This window comes from Arvicola amphibius, chromosome 8, assembly GCF_903992535.2.
Source record: "Arvicola amphibius chromosome 8, mArvAmp1.2, whole genome shotgun sequence".
NCBI classification, from domain to species: domain Eukaryota; kingdom Metazoa; phylum Chordata; class Mammalia; order Rodentia; family Cricetidae; genus Arvicola; species Arvicola amphibius.
In genome coordinates this window covers 54,313,576-54,330,219 of record NC_052054.1, presented here as the reverse complement: position 1 = coordinate 54,330,219, position 16,644 = coordinate 54,313,576, and the positions used below count along the sequence as shown (strand labels likewise).

The 16,644-nt window shown below is 48.3% G+C and overlaps 1 protein-coding gene across 4 annotated transcripts in view; it reads right to left on the bottom strand.

Moving 5' to 3' along the window:
* Positions 1-16,644, bottom strand: part of Scml4 (Scm polycomb group protein like 4) — a 42,355-nt gene that overhangs the window by 12,492 nt on the left and 13,219 nt on the right. Inside the window, exons 3-4 of one of the 4 annotated variants that reach the window (XM_038340529.1) lie at positions 13,349-13,549; positions 8,942-9,136 (exon numbers count right to left, since the gene is read on the bottom strand). In XM_038340529.1, the coding sequence (XP_038196457.1) occupies positions 8,942-9,136; positions 13,349-13,549 (396 nt within the window). Of the gene's footprint in view, positions 1-6,886; positions 7,152-8,941; positions 9,137-13,348; positions 13,550-16,644 lie in introns of those variants that run through there. The other 3 variants (XM_038340532.1, XM_038340530.1, XM_038340531.1) reach the window with 3 other exon arrangements.

The following is a 16,644-nucleotide window of genomic DNA, read 5'->3' as shown; positions in this document are numbered from 1 at the left end:
TTAAGAGCATTTGCTTTTCTTCCAGAGGACCAGGGCTCGATTCTTAGTACCTGTATGTTGGCACACAATTGTCTGTAGCTCTAGGTCCCAGGGATCCAACCCCCTCTTCTGGCCCCTGCAGGCACCAGGCACGCATGTAATGCACAAACATTCATGCAGGCAATTAACCATACATATTAAATAAAATAAAATCATCCTTACATTGTAGAGGATGAACAATTTCTTATAAATAATCATTCACATTAAGACAGTAAATTAAATGTAAAGCAAGTGGATAGAGATTTGAACAGAAATTAATCTACTAGAAAACCACTAGGAAATAAGAACAATGCTAGCAAAAGCTGGACCTTTAGACTACCTGGCAAAGAGTAGGCAAATCAGATTGCTAGACTCAGACATAAACAGAGATATTTCCCTCAGCTTTACAGGGGTGAGAAAAGTCAAAGCATGTTATAAATGACTATAAATAATTAGATAATTTGAATGGAAAGGCAAATTACCATCACTGACTCAAGAAATGATAATCTCTATAGCATAGACTTGTAGAAAGAGAATGAATTAGCAATTTAAAAAAATAATCACAAAGGAAGAGAAAGCACAAATGATTTATACACAAACTCTACCAAACATTTCAACATAAAAATACAGATTTTCATAAATTCTGCCAAAAAAGTAAAAGAGGAGAGAATGCTTTTCAACTCCCTTTCTGAAGCTAGTATCACTTTGAGACCAAATCCAGACAGACAGCGTAGGAAAGAGAATGAAGAAAATTGCAGGCAACAGACTCCTGATCACAAGGATGCAGAAAACCTCCCCCAGCACTAACAAGACTGAACTTGACGATTTTCAGGAAGAGTTACACCAACCAAGGTGGAATTGAGAGGAAATCAATATACCATATTGATAAAACACAAAAGTCCAAAGGCTACATGACCATCTCAAAAGATGCAGAAAAACACGGGACAAAACCTTGTACCTTCTCATGATAAGTCAGTAAGCCAGGACAGAAGGGAATTTCCTCAACAAAGGCTCTTTGAAAGTCCACAGGGGGCACCACACTTTACAGGGGAGAGGTGGGACACCATGGCCTGTGGCCAGCATGGCTTTGGCGCCAGGATGGCTTCAGCCATAAGCTTTGCGCTGGAGTTTTCAGCCATGGTAGAAATTTTGCTAAGAAAAAGCAAGGACAGTCTTCCAGATTGGAAAAGGAAGAAAAAATGGCCACTGAGCATACAAAGGCCTCAAGAACACAGTTTTAAACTTACTGGAACTAATAAATTACCGGCAAGGTTGGAAGATGCAAAATCAATACACAAAATCACTTGTATTTCTATATACTTCCACTGAACAATCCTGAGATTAAATTAAGAAAGCAAATCCATACAATAAGATTAAAAACAGTGAAACACTTAAAAACAAATCGAACACAAAAAATTTCAATTTCTGTTCTAGAAAAAAATACACAAGAACTCAGTACCTTTGAAAGAGCAGGCAGTGCTCCTAACTCTTTCAAAGGTGCTGAGTTCAATTCCCGAGAACTACACGGTGGTTCACAACCGTCTGTAATGAGACCTGATGCTGTCTTGAGGAAGAGACCTGGTCAGCCGTCCTCATCAACTTAGACCATGAAACCCAAGACAGACAAGTTCAACAGAACTGTCATATACAGGCTGCTCATGCATGCTTCAGCATTGCCAGGGCATAAACTTCATTTTCATCCAAGGTCAAGGAGAAACATTGCCAGCCTAACACCCTCAAGGCCTCAGTATCACAAAGCTCCCCCAAACAGACCATAAGAAGTGCTGCAAAGAAATTAGAACTCTGATATACTGTTAATAAGTAAGAAGTGGCTCAGCCACTTTGGAAAATAGATGCATGACTCAGAAGCTGCACTGGGTGGGTGCATAAAGACAACAAAAACATTTGTCCACACAAAAACTTGTGCACCAGTGTTTACAGGAGTACTGTTGAAAGGCCGAAGTGTCTGCTAGCCAATGGATGGATCACACCTATAAACAGGACTGTCTCTGCACAGGAAGACAGCACGGCCACCCCTGGAAGCCTCATGCTCAGGGTAAGAAGGTCTCCACAAAGCATTGCAGTCAGTGATCCCACTAAGAGAAGCGTTTGAGAAAAGCATCTCCATAGAGACTAAAAGGAGACTCATGGCTGTTTAGGGCTGTGATTTGGGGAAGAAGGTGGTACCTAAAGAATATATGGTCTCTTCTTGAGGTGATGACGATATCCCACACTTGGCCAGGGTAACAGATGCTTTAAGAGGGTGGATTTGGTGACACATGGATTAAGTCCCAAAATAGCTATGTTTGAATGGGGACAGTGACTCGCAGACTGGAAGCTGTGGTCAAACTCTTAAGAGCTTTGCAGTCAACTTTGACAGTGCTGTCCTGGTCACCAGGGCATAGACGGTTGGGTAGCCTAAATGTACCCGTGCCTGACCACGTGCTGCAAGGTGTTCTCTGCTGGAGCTCTGCCTCTCCACCCTGACTAAGAAGGAACATTCACACCCCCTGAGCACATCCTGTAGGCCAGCTCCGCTGCAATACCAGCAAGCAGAAATGCAGCATACCTTCCCTTGATTGGGAAGTGCTCATAGCCGGTCCTTCCCTCCTTGTCCCGAGTAGCAGGTGCCTTAGTGTCCACGAAGAAGTGACAAAAGTTTCTTCCATGGAGCTTGACATAGAGGTGAGCTTGAGAATGTTTACATTCAGTAAACACTGAGCTCGTGATAGCAAGACCATGGTCAGTAGCTAGAAGATGCATCAGCATCCGAAGATGCCCTTAAGTGGTGATGTGGAACTTCGTGTAGATTTGTGACAGTGGAGAAGGTTTAATAAGACACTGTGCTAAATACTTTAAATCTAAAGAGGACACGCCTGGACTGTCCTGACCATGTCAAAGAGAGAACACAGACAGTTCACCCACCTACATTTGGAAAATGCTGAAACAGATGGACAACCATCCTATGTCAAATGTAGGAATGGGGACCATGGGAACAGGACTCTAACTGGTTTAAAGGCTGCTGCTGACCCTGGGTCAGAGTAAACTAATAAAAGCCAGCTTCCCGGCTGAGGTCCTGATGACTCAGTCAGAAGACAAAAGCCACCTCAGAGAGCCCTAAGCCACGGCTCCCTCCCTCACCAAGACCACTCTGGTGACTCCAAAGTCTGCCTAGGTGGGTAACTACTGGAACAAGCGGCCACACCTCACACCTGGCTTCCGAGAGACAGAAATGAGCAGCATTTTATATGTACAGGTGTGAGGGCGAGGTCTGTAATTCCAGGGACTAGGAGGCTGAGGCAATATGATTGCAAGTTTGAGGCCTGCCTAGGGAACTGAGAAATCCTGTCTCAAAAGAAAAAAGAAAGAACAAAACAAAACAAACAAACAAGAGGACTGGAGACACAGCACACCAGCTCAGCAAGCTCTGGTTTTAAACTTCACTACCACCAAGAAATAAAAAGCAAGGAACTGACACAGCAAACACACTGGAGCCCGATTAAAACAGCTTTCCCCACGAGTATCCGCCGACTGCTACACAGCGCACCATATGGATTGTTACCATGCTACAAGCCTGAAAGGGACAGAGAGCTGGCTTGGCATTTCCCTGGTGTCCAATGTACCCGCGGGCAGGACAAGCCACAGCTTTAGGTAAAACAGGGGATGACGCGATCATCACAAACTATCTAGCTGACAATGAGAGCTATCATTCTCCCGGAACTCTGGAAGCCTAAGTAGGGAGTGGAGCTGCCAGAGGGCTGAGCTGCCTTTTAGAGTGTAAAGGAGGAATATTTCCACCTTCATGGGTTTTTCTGGTCACTCACGACCTGGGTTTTCCTTGACTGCAAGAGTATTCCTCCAGTCTCAAGCTCTCTGTGTTCTCCCTGTGGGCAATGTGTGTACCTCTGTCTCCTATAAAGTAACAGAATCTCACCAACTAATGACAGACTCTATTTCTGGATAAGGAGCCACTCACAGGTACTAGGGGAACACGCATCATTTGGGAGGACAGAGTTTGTCTGAGGACAACTAAATGAGTTTTATTGGTGGTATCTTTCTAAGAGTTATTTATTTATTTTATGTATATGAGTGCTCTATCCGTATGTATGACTTTATGTCAGAAGAGGACACCAGATCCCACTATAGATGTGAGCCATCTAAAGTGGTTGCTGGGAGTTGAACTCAGGGCCTCTGGAAGAACAGCCAGTGCTCTTAACTGCTGCTCCATCTCTCTAGCCCAGAGATGTTGTCTTAGGACATCTCACTCAGTTGCCTAGACTAGCCTGGAACTCACAGTGTAGCCCAGGCTGGTACTGAACTTAAGGCAATGCTGTTGAAGGCTGAGATTACAGGTATAAGGGACCACACATAGCTCTTAAGTATTTACGGTCATGTATTTTAATATATATCCATAAAATACAGTTAGCAAACCAAACAATTATAACACTGATGAGAGGCTTGTTAGAAGGGAGTTCTTTGGAAGGGATATCTGGAACGATCAGCTCTGTAGGTATTACTCAGATAGTTCAGAACTGGGGAGATGGCACAGGACCATTGGGACTACGCTGAACTAGATCCAACCTTTGTCTTCTATGGTCAGTAACGGAACCTCTTCTTGAGAAGCTTCCCCAGGGTCTGGAGAGATGTCTCAGTGGTTGAAGAACCTGTTCTACTTTGCAGAAGACCTAAGTTCAGTTCCAGCACCGACACTGGATGGGTTTGGAATGGAGGATTTACAGAGTTGTCTGCCACTCTAGGTCCAGGGAAGCTGATGCCCTCTTCTGGCCACTGTTGGTACTCCATGCACATGCACACAGCTGCATATATTTACATAAAAATGAATTACAGTAAAAACTTCCCCAGGGGATCTCATGGCTAGGCCACTGTGTTACAAATCTATTGCTTAAATTTTTTCTCTTACACCTAAGTCCAGCTGCTCTTGCTTTCATATAAAAGATGACTGGTGGATACTCTTTGCACTACTCAAAACCACGAGGTCATTCAGCAAACAGGTTGATGGGTTACAGGTAGCAGAACTTCCACTAACTTACGAACTTAACCGCACTGTGGCATACATTCATCATCTGAATCCACTGCTTACAGTGGGCCAAACAAAGGAAGAACGCTTAACGGGCAGAAAGAAGAACCCCTTTTAGTTTTGTGGCAGAGTACAGTGTGAACAGCAGATGGGGCCAGCAGACCTGGAATCCTCCAGAACAAGTATCCACAGAGACTGTACCTCCTTCCACACCGATTCCTGGCAAACCACAGGCCTGGTAGGCAATATGGCCAGTGTTATTCCTTCCTGGGTCCTCACAAACCTCTTCCCATCTGAAATAAGCTCTCCGTCCCCAGTAAGAGAACCCATACCGGAGCTATGGCAAGTGCACCACTGCAAAGCAGGGGGAGGCAGGCTTCAGGACCTTGCGAGCCCCTGCGTCCCTCTCAGAAGCCAGAGAAGCCCCTTGTAAATCCTCCCGTGTCTCCTCCAGGGAGAACAATTGCCGACCTCCGTGCACCCACGACGGCTTACTTCAGCAGAGAGGCAAGAGCAGGCAAGGCTCACACACACACGTCGGGCCCCTTCTGCGGTGTGGGTGTCTGGGGAACTTTCTGGAGAGCATTATGCTTCCTTTTCACCATTGTGATCTGTCTGGGGACTGGGGTGTCCTCGGCAGCTGGGTGGATGAAGCAAAACAAAACAAAAAAAATCTCTAGACCGAAAAGGGCCTCCTGACTGTTTAGGTATCCCTGTCTGAGGAAAAATTTCCTCCCTCGGCCTGCCCATCGCCTAGGGTACAGTAGGAATGGGAGGGGCGACTTCCACCCCACTGACGTGGTTCTGGAGAACACCCCAGGGAGAAGAAGCAAAAGAAAGAGGGACAAGAGAGGGAGAGGGAGTCCCAAAGCGAGGGAGGGTTGTGTGCAAGGCCCACACGTAGAGCAAGCATTAGCACAACGTGTGTAAGGCAGGGCTTGGTGGCTAACAGCCAAGGGAGCTTGGGCCGTCGCGTTTGCTCGGTAAATCAGAACAGCACTCATTTTCTCTAACGAAGGCCTGAGCTGCAACAAGATCAGCAGCTTTAAAATTCTTCTCACAATACCTCTTGATCCAGTCAGTGATGCCCAGAGACGCCCGGCTGAGACGCTAGCCCACCGTTCGTGCTCCCTAATAGACCCCATTGCCTAACCCCCACATACACACACACAAACACACACACATATACACATGCACACACACATATACACATACACACACATGCACACACACATACACATGCACACACACAAACACATATACACACATGGCACGCACACACATACACACACTTATACGTACACATGTGCACACACACACATGCACACACACCCCACCTCATCTTGTTTCTCTCACATCATTCATAACTTCCCAGTTGAGGGAGCTCAGCGGAGTCGTTAATGCTACCTTCCCCCAGGCTGAAAGCCATGGCCTTTCTTCATGAATGTCTGGCCCTTCACCACTCTGCCTAGTTCCTGGTCAGTGCTCAGAGGACTTTCAGTGGGAACAGCTTGACCTGGCTACACGAAGAGCTGGCAGCACTTCAGATGCTGGTGTCGAAGCCCAGGGGAGAAAAGGCTGGCCTGAAGCCCACAAGGCACAGCTTCCAAGAGCTGTGAAGAACCGACCAGGGAGGCTTGGCTAGGTAGCTTTCCTAGAGAAGAAAGTCTGGAGTCCGGGGAGAACAGCACGGGGGCCTGAGGGGGAGAAGCTGGAGGCAGGGCCAGGAAGGGAAGGGGTGGAGGCTTGTCCTCAGCCCTCAGCCCTCAGCCCTCAGCCCTCAGCCCTCAGCCCTCAGCCCTCAGCCCAGACACATGCCTCCCATCCTACCTGGGCGCAGGTCCTTTTCCTCAGGCTTAGCCCACGCTCCTGGGGGCTGCGGCTCCTAACTTGTGCCAGATTCTGTGGGACACAGGGGGCATTCTGTGTCCTCAAAGGGACTCAAAGGTGGGAGAAAGTAAACACCCACCCTTCCACGGCAGCTTTTAAGGAGGCTCTGGCTACAGTCACAGATTTTCCGTTCCCAGGCTCAGTCCCACCCCTGTTCCTACAGATAAGCAAGTCTCGTTTTCCCTTAGGGCTTCAGTGGCCTTGTGTCTCGCCTTCCGGGTTCAAAGGGCACCAGGCTGTACCACCTACAGGCGGAGCATTTCATTCCCTTCAATTACATTTTCCATTAACTTAGTCCCTGGTCAGTATAGATTTTCTCCTTTCCTTTGCCCCCAGCTTGGCCTCCACTCTGGTGCATTTTAATACATTTACATTTTCCCTTCCCTGAGGAGAGGCCCAGGACCAGCCATCATTTTTAATGCCTGACACCTGAATTTCCTCCGTTCTCCAGCATGTTTCTGGTTTGCCGAAGACTTTGTTCTAAGCTGTGGATTGATTTTCCTGCTTTGGAAAGTTGGAGCAAAGACAGTTTTGACTAAAGTCAGCTGTTTAAAATAATGAATCCCCTTTGGGCCTTAAGAGGAGAGCAGGCTCCACGACTACCTTCCATGGGATGTGGCGGTACCCAAGTACACGAGAAACCCAAGTAGGAAGAGAAGGCAGTGCAAGGGTCAGTCCACGGCTCTGCTTCGTCAACAGCCCCCCGCGCTGTTTGCTCTTTTATAAATTGGGGGGCTGGAGAGACGATTCAGTCAGCAAAGTGCTTGCTGCACAAGTGTGAGGATATGAGTTAGATTCCAGTACACACACGCATACTCACGCACACACACTCAAACAGACACACAGGCTCACACAAACACACACACATATATATGCACTCACTCACACAAGCACACTCAAACAAACACACAGGCTCACACAAACAAACACACACATATACATGCACTCACACAAACACACATATGCACACACGCACGAACACACACACATGAATATACACACAAGTGCACTCATACACATGCTGGCTAGCCAGCCTAGCCAACTACTGAGAACTGTTTCTTAGTTTCCATTGCTGATAGAACACCATGACAAAGTCGGCATATATAAGAAAGCATTTAACTGGGATTATGGTTTCAGAATGTGGAGTCCAAAGGCATGGTGGCAGGAACAGCTGAAAGCTCACTTCTCAAACTGAAAGCAGGCGGCCACACTGGGAATAGCATGTGTTTTCTGAAACCTCAAAGCCCACCCTAGTGACGCACCTCCTCCAAAAAGACCACACCTCCTGATCCATGACTCTACTTTGCTAAGGACTCTACCTGCCATTAGTGTCTACAGAGGCAGACAAGGCTGAAGCATTGACCTTCCTGGCCCACCTCTGGCCATTTTTATTCAGCCTGGGCTATTCTGTGGCTGTGGTACCCAAGTTGCTCAACCTTTGGTTACTTTCCACCCTGTGCTAAGAGGTAAACTCCAGCTCTCAAAGGAAGGCGTGTGTGATGTATGGTCCAATCAGAGTCCTACAGTGTAGGATCTTGGTTGTATAGCTTCTTCAAGCAAATAAACCCCCGGGACACTACACGCAGGAAGACTACATCTGTCCCTTCAGCCTACACTCTTTGGGACTGCTTAGTTCTTTGGTTTCCGAGTCCTTCAACTACTCAACAGTGATGAAGTTACCAGAGTTTCCTGACAGTAGGGGGAAGAAGACCACTCGGAAGGTGTAACCTGGTGTCATGGTCTAAATTCTAAGCACACAGGCTGCAAGGCTAGGGTGTCATCTCCCAGGAGCTGGAGAGACCACGTTTCCTGGGAGTATCGGATGGGAACAGTCTGGACACCTGAGTTCCAGGCAGCTGGGAGTCCAGAGAGATGGTTCTGGGCCTCTAAGGACAACAGCACCTCCCAGCAGCAGCCTTATCTACCAACCATGAGGGAGGCCTGAGCAGATCACGAGTGAGGCCCCTGCAGAAGGACAAAACAACCCCTCCTCACCTGATTCAGGCCTCCCATCCTCTCTCTCCTGGGTCTTCTCAGAGGCACTGAGGCTCCCAGGGTAGGGCAGGTGACTGAAGAGGTTGTCACACAGGAGGCTACGGCACAGTTTGGTCAGGAAGCGGAGGACATAGCCCACACTGTTCACCACGGGCAGGCTCCTCAGGTGCTGTTTCCCATCAAAGGAAGCAGAGACTGGAAAACCAGAAATAGGAGCTCAGAGCTGGGCACAGGAAGTGGAGAAGGGCAATTCATTTTCCTTATATTTGTAGGTGGGCTCTATGGAGTTCCACTGGAAGTCTTGATAACGTCCTGTCTCCATCCTGGGGTGCCACCCAGGCAGCACACTGCTTTCGTTGTCCAGTCCCCTTACCTTCTTGGTCTGTCCTTGTCTCTTTGGTTCGTCTCCCTGTCCTTGTTTTCCATGACTGCGGCAGCAGCCCCGACCAGCTCTGCTCAGATATTGGGAAACCTGCCTCTCCATTGCATCTGGCTCATACTTTTTCTCATAGCTGGAATCGTGGGACTGGGGACGGGGAGAAAGACTCCAGAGACAAAGAACCCTTCACGGAACACCACACGGGGGCCACGTCATACCCATAGGGCGCTTCTGTGGCAAGAACCTTCCACACTTAGCGGAGCCAATGTGTCCCACGCCCTCTCTGTTCTCCATATTCTGGTTCCTGGGCCCAGTCACTAAGTCTGGGTCACCAAGTCACTAAACCTGCCATCTCCAAGGGTCTGGGAGTGTTCAGCACTACTTCCTGTCTAAAACAGCAGCGAATCCCACATCCAATTCATCTCTAAGGACAGGCTGCTCTATCTCGCCTGTTTATTTTTGATTCAGTTGTTTTGCTAGGCTTGATGTGACTCCGGGACACACGTTTTATGTTCGGGGTTGTCAAATTGTTCTGGCTTTCATTTCTGGAGTTCCAAAGAGGTTGACTCCTGTGTCTCTTCACTTCAACCCTCTTCGGTTTGGGACACTTCGGTGCATTCTAGGACCATCCTGCTCCAGCCCTGCCATTGGCCATTCTCCACTGTCCTGCTTCCTCTTAGGAACGAGAAAGCCACTAGTGTGTGGGGTGAGCTCACTGCTCCCCAGGTGGGCAGAGGGCTGGCATGTGAACATGTGTGTGCTCCCCTGGTGTAATTATGTAACTGTTGCTACTCCCACCCAGGAGCCCATCTCTGAGCATGTATGAAGGAAGAGATAGACACAGACACTAGAGTTCACCCCGAAGTCTCCAATTCTACATGCATTTGCCACCAGAGGACCCCAGGTCGGGGGGGGGGGGTTCAGGGAAATCTCTCAAGAGAAGGGTCTTTAATTCAGGGTTGGAGAGATGGCTCAATGGTTTAGAGCACTGGCAGCTCTTGTAGAAGACCCGGGTTCTGTTCCCAGCACCCACGTGGCAGCTCACAACTGTCTGTAACTCCAGTTCCAGGGAGTCGGACACTCTTCATACATGTATACATCCAGACAAAACACCAATGCACATCAAATAAAAATAAATATTTTAAAGGGAGGGGGGCTCTCTAGAGCAACACTGAGTTATAGCTCTAGACAGGAACCAAACTGAGAAGTCCAAATTGAGAAGTGGCATCACTTTCCTGAAGCACTGAGCGGGGTTTGTCGTCTCTCTCCTCACAGCCCCTCACCCCAGAACTGCACACCAGTTCCAGTGTGAGGGACACACAAAGACACCTCAGAGAGGACCTCCTGCTTTGACCCAGCTTTGACCCACGCTTCCCCCACTTCCAGCAACCCTAGCAAGCAGCCTGCTAACTTGCATCGTATCCCCCGAAGCTTGGCAGATGGCAGGGGCTACTATTGCTAGTCTTTATTATAACCAGACACCAAAGATTCCATTTCTCACATATAGTGCCTTTCCGTTTGCTAAGGCCTGTGGAACTCATTTCTACACAGGCCTCCTGCTGGCCTATGAGGATTGGGGCTGTTGTTCTGCGTTACAGAAGATGAAGCTGAGGAGAATCCTAGACTGGATTTTTCAGTTCGTGTGGCTTCCGTGTGGCACTTGTCATTCGTCTGAAATTCAAAATGGCTCTGATCCAGGGTCTAGCCACAGAGCTGTCATTATGCCTGTTCCAGATACTTTGCAAACCCCTGATTAGTATAGGCGCTATCTTAAAATGCTGGGTGATACGGAAACTAGCCCTGAGCTGGGAGAGTCTCAGAACCTCAGGTCTATCTGTTTGATCACATATGTATTCTGTAAGCATTCATGGGATTGCATGCATAGGGGAAATCCCATCTCTTTCAAGAGGATGTGGGACTCCTGAGTTCGTAGTCTCCCTTTGGGGGCGTGGCTAAGGCATAGTACCCTAACAGAAACGCTGGGAGGGATCTAGGATGTTGCAGCTCTAGGATGTTGCTCTCGCCAACCCTTAGTGTCTGGAGTCCAGAAACCACCTCTCACCCTTGGGTTCCTCCTCGATCCTGCCAGCATCCATGGGACGAACTTCTGTGTGCTGTGTGCTGTGTTGTGGGGTATTCGGGAAGCAGGGTTTGGGGGACAGCTTCTAAATGCAGAGTGGGTACCCTGTTGTTTCTCTTGAGTCCTCTTTTCATCCCCACCCCTTTCTGGGACACCTGGATGCTGTCCTGTATCCTTGTTGGACCTCTCTCTCCAACTGTAACATGAAAAGTTACCCTGTACCTAATGACCTCAAGGTGGAGGAGCGAGGCTCACTCAGTGCTGTAGTGTTCTCTAAGAGTTCGGGACAACAGTCCATATGACTCCCTGGGGATGCCCTCAGCCAACAGGAACTCCAAAAGTCATCCATCCTGGGATTGCTTCCCCCTAATGCCGAGGCTCTGAGGCTACAGAGAGGGGGAGCAGGAAAGCCAGGCTCAGTACCAGCTCTCCCAGCTCAAGGGCAGGGCACACAGAGCCTCTAGGACAAGTAGCATCATAGAGAAGGAGGGAAGAGAGAAGGGGCCCTTCCTCAGCCCCAGATCTATGTCTTGATCCCTACTATGTAGCAAGGAACAAGGTAAGAGGATGGTTCAAGGGTGAACAGACTTGGAGCAGCAAAGGAACTCCAGGAGGCTGGAACTAGATTCTCCTCCTCTCTCTTGTTCGCGTATCTTCTTATTGCTCCATCTGCTGGGGCCCTTAAATATCACCATGTCAGACACATGCCCTTGACCCTAGCCATGGCTCCTTTCTTCCTTCTGCCCCCCTTTCTTCTCCCGTTCCTTCCCCGCCTCCTGTCTCCTTTCTTTATTTTTTGAGACAGTGACTCTCTTTGTAGCACAAATGTCTTAGAACTCTCTGAGTACCCCACCCTGACTGCACACTCAAGACACTCCTGCTTCCACCTGTGTGGTTCTGGGTTTCCAGGCATCCCCATGACCTCTTCCCTGACTCCTTCTTAACTAACCAGGCAGGCCCATTGCCAGGAAATCTGCCTTTTCCTTGGTGCTAAGGAAGGCCATAGCCACAATGCCGAGTTGGAAGACACTAGCCTGACTCTCCAATACTGCAGAGCCTGGTGGTCCAGGTAGCGACAAGGGTTGAGTAGTGTGGGATAGAGGGGCAAAGGGTTTGAAAGAGTCAGAACTTTGCCTTCTGTAGGCAAATTGGCTCCTCTGGGAGCTGGTAGGTGGAGCTTCAACAGAGCTGTGACCCCGCCTAAAGAAGTGTCCCCTTGAGGTGGTTTGAACTGGGAGCCTTCCCCAGTTCTCCTCCGTGGTTGTGACTGCTATGGAAAATGGACAGAGTAAAGAAGGCCTGGTATTCCAATCAAGGCCAGAAGAGAGGCTCCGGTAAGGCAGTGTTTGAGTAGAAACCAAAAAGGGTTTCAGAAGCCTGTAACATGGACCACCAGAGTAAAAGATTCCAGAAAAATAAGTCAGCAGGAGCAAAGGCCCTGAGGTGGGAGAGCGGTCGAAGGATGTAGGGAGCATAGCAAAGAAGTCATCTAACCTAAGCTGAATATGGGAGTGAGAAGTGACCCTGAGTTTGGAGAGGGACCCGGGAGCAGTTCACGTAGGCCTATGGGCCTTGTGAAGATATGGGTTTTCACTTGGACATAAGAGCCTATGCAGGATTTAGGGCAAAGATCAAGCATGGTCTTATCTTAAAACCCACTGTGGTTGGAAATGCATTGTGGATAGGCTTGAAGGCAGAGGCACGGTGTTGTAAGTGGGGGGTGGGGAGGATGGAGGAGTCAAGGGTGAGGCTCCAGGAGGTCATTCTTGTTCCCCAGGTCAGGTAGCTGTCTGTCAAATTGTCCCAAGGGATGCGTTCTGCTCCCAGGCTCACAGAGGCCCTGGAGCCCAGCAGGGGAAGGACAGGCTCTAACCACACTCACTGTCCCCACTCGGAGGTGGTTACACAGAGAGACCATGTGCATACCTCCCACACCTCCATGCCTTACCTGACACCAGTTCACCACGGTAGCCCTGCTTGACAAGGGAGAAGACGAGCCTTGGCTGGTGCGCACAGTCTATGCATGCCTGCACCGCCTGCTGCAGGACAGCTGCAGGCCTCTCAGGCCCCAGGCGCTCAGGAAGCTGCTGCAGCTTCCTCCTCTCCAGGTACGGCCCTGCATCAGCCTGCTTGTTAATGTAGAGGCACACTGTGGGCACAGAGAAGAGCAGAAGGGAGATGTCTAGCAAGGTAAAGAGGCTAAAATACTGTACTTCCCAATTGTCAGCACTTGTTCTAGGGTGACTTCCTGGCAGTGGGCAGAGGGATAGTTGGGTACCCTCTAACTGGGTAAAACTAGACAGACGACAATTACTCTGGCTCACATGGTATTTCCATCTGAGTAGCTCTGTGACCAAATCTTCCTCTGCTCTTCCAAGGACGGCTGGTCATTTCCCTGTGAGCTTGCACCAATAAAAAACATGGTGTGAGCCAGGCTGTACTGGTGCACACCTTTAATCCCAGCACTCAGGAGGCAGAGGCAGGCAGATCTCTGTAAGTTCGAGGCCAGCCTGGTCTCCAAGAGCTAGTTCCAGGACAGGCTCCAAAGCTACAGAGAAACTTTGTCTCAAACAAACAAACAAAACAAAACAAAAAAACCTAAACCAATATGTGACACTAACCACTTAAAGGCAGTATGATGTTCCAACAGGATTGCTGTTTATAACTTCAGAAAGGAATGTCGAAACCCACCGAACATTCAATCAAAACCACACACTTAAAATATTTTTTAAAATTTTACGTGTGTGGGTGTGTTACATCTGTGTACCAGAGCCCTGGGATCTGGTGTCAGGTCCTACGGAACTGGAGTTATGGATAGTTATGAGCTATTGTGTGGATGCTGGGAACTGAACCCAGGTCCTCTGCAAGAGCAACATCTTAACTACCGAGCCATCTCTCCAGTTCCAAATTCCCCACACTTTTAAGATAATATATCTCATCATGAAATTTTGAACATAAATTGTGTTCATTTACATTTTAACTATGTTAATGTATTATGTATTAAAGTATTTTAATAGGTAAGTACTATATTTATATAATATAAATCTATAGAAAAATGTCAGAATGTCTCTAAAACTGATTTTCCATGTTCTGTAAATTTTCAGCAGATCACAGTGGGGACTTTAATGAATTTTACAGTTGAAAGAGAAAATAAGCTCATATGCTACTTTTTACATTGTGGGGTATGTGTGTGTGTGTGTGTGTGTGTGTGCGCGCGCGCGCATGCGTGTATGGTGCACACATGTGGGGACCCGAGGATAGCTTGAGGGAGTCTGCCCTTTCCTTCACCATGTGGGCTCTAGGTACCACACTTAGGTCACCACGCTAGCTTGTCAGCAAGTGCCTCTGCCCACTGATCCATCTCAGGGGCCACCATAAGTCTTTATTTAGAGAAACCCTTTCTACTGAAAAGACTGCCCAGTGAGTCATCACTAATATGACAGTCAGTTGGCTGAGGGACTCAGAACGAGCAGATACAAGTTCAACTTAATTCTGTCCTAAGACAGCAACCGCTCACAACTATTTCCCCTGTGACTGTGACATACACACATGCTCACAACTATTTCATCTGTAATGCAATGAAAATTGCCCAGCAGGTCATCCTGACTCCAGACTGCTCTGATAAAATGCCCCCTGGCCTCTACTGCCAGGTCAGCCTTTTGAAGATTTAAAAGTAACAATAAGGTTATCGTGACCTGATTAGAAAAGCCCAAAGTTTCTTCTGTTTTCTCAATGCCAGATCCTTAACAAATGAAGAATTTCCCAGCTTGCCTCTTGAGAAAAGCTACCCCGGAAGTAAGGTGGAAATGCTATTTTCTCCCCTTTGGTGGCACTGTGAGGTTCTGCCTCATGCGTATTGTTGACAGTATTAAATAGATGCAAGAAATAGAAATTTTACAAGAGTAAAGTCAAACTGAATGTTAATAACAGGGTCAGATTTTCTTCTGAATGTCAATTGCCTGTCTTAGGTGTCTATCCTCCAAGAACTTAAGCATCTTACTTCAGAGGTCACTGTTTCGGGGGAGTATTGTTTTTTGTTTTGTTTTGTTTTTGTTTTTTTTGGTTGTTGTTTGATTTTTCAAGACAGCGTTTCTCTGCGTGACACTGGCTGTTCTGAATCTCACTCTGTAGAGCAGGCTGGCCTCCAGCTCACAGAGGTCCACCTGCCTGTGCCTCCCTGCTGGGGTTAAAGGTGTGTGCCACCACCTCCCGGCCACAGAGTGCTAAGGACTTTAGGAGGTGACTAGCCGGACTTTGCGGATGTTAAGTAATGACAGCAGATGAATACTTTCCACATTTTCAAACAAGTCTGAGTTGGGTTTTATTCTTATGGCTTTGCTCATAAGGAAAGGGAGGCGGAAGTGCTCAGAGGGTGGCTCAGATCTGCAGCCAGGGCTGTAACATGGAACTTCTTAAAGTTCACTACATCCCCATGGCTGCTGCTCCCACGTGCCCTCATCTAGGAGACAGGCCTCCATAGCAGGCAAGAGGTGGAGGCCTTGCCCATTCAGTTCTCGGGAGCTGAGGGGAGAGCGCAGGCTCTGAAGATCCCAGGTACGTCTGAGCTGAGTATGAGTGAGCTGATGGGGAGACTGGACAGGAAGCTCATCCCAAATAGAGGAAGAGAGTATGCTAAGACCCTCCGGACTGCACCTGTGAGTGGGCTCCAGAAAAGGGGCTGGGGTGGGGGTGGGACAAGGCTGGAACCCGCAGGACTTCCTGAGCTCTGTTAATCTGACACTGGGAGGGGACTAACGGGATGGGAGCAGGGAGTGAAGTTGTGATGAGGGCTCTCTCTCTCTCTCTCTCTCTCTCTCTCTCTCTCTCTCTCTTTCTCTCTCCCTCTCTCCCCCTCTCTCTTTCTCTCTCTCTCTCTCTCTCTCTCTCTCTCTGTGTGTGTGTGTGTGTGTGTGTGTGTGTGCCTTTGTAGTCACCTAACTACTGTTACAACTAAGATGAAGTTATTAGCTGGCTGATAAATCATCGTCACCACCATCATCATCATCAAAGAGAGATTCTAATTGGAATGGGTGCTACACTATGTTGGGGCATGTGGTAGCAACTGGAAGTACAAACACAAAATGGATACACCCAAGCAAGCACACTCGGATGCGGCCGCTGCTCTTACCTGCCTACTCCAAAGAAACCAGACAGATAGCTCTGTTCTTCACGCTTACCTTGGTACTACCCAGGTAATGAACCCAACATTCACAGAAAACAGTTTTAAATAACCAAACACGCGCT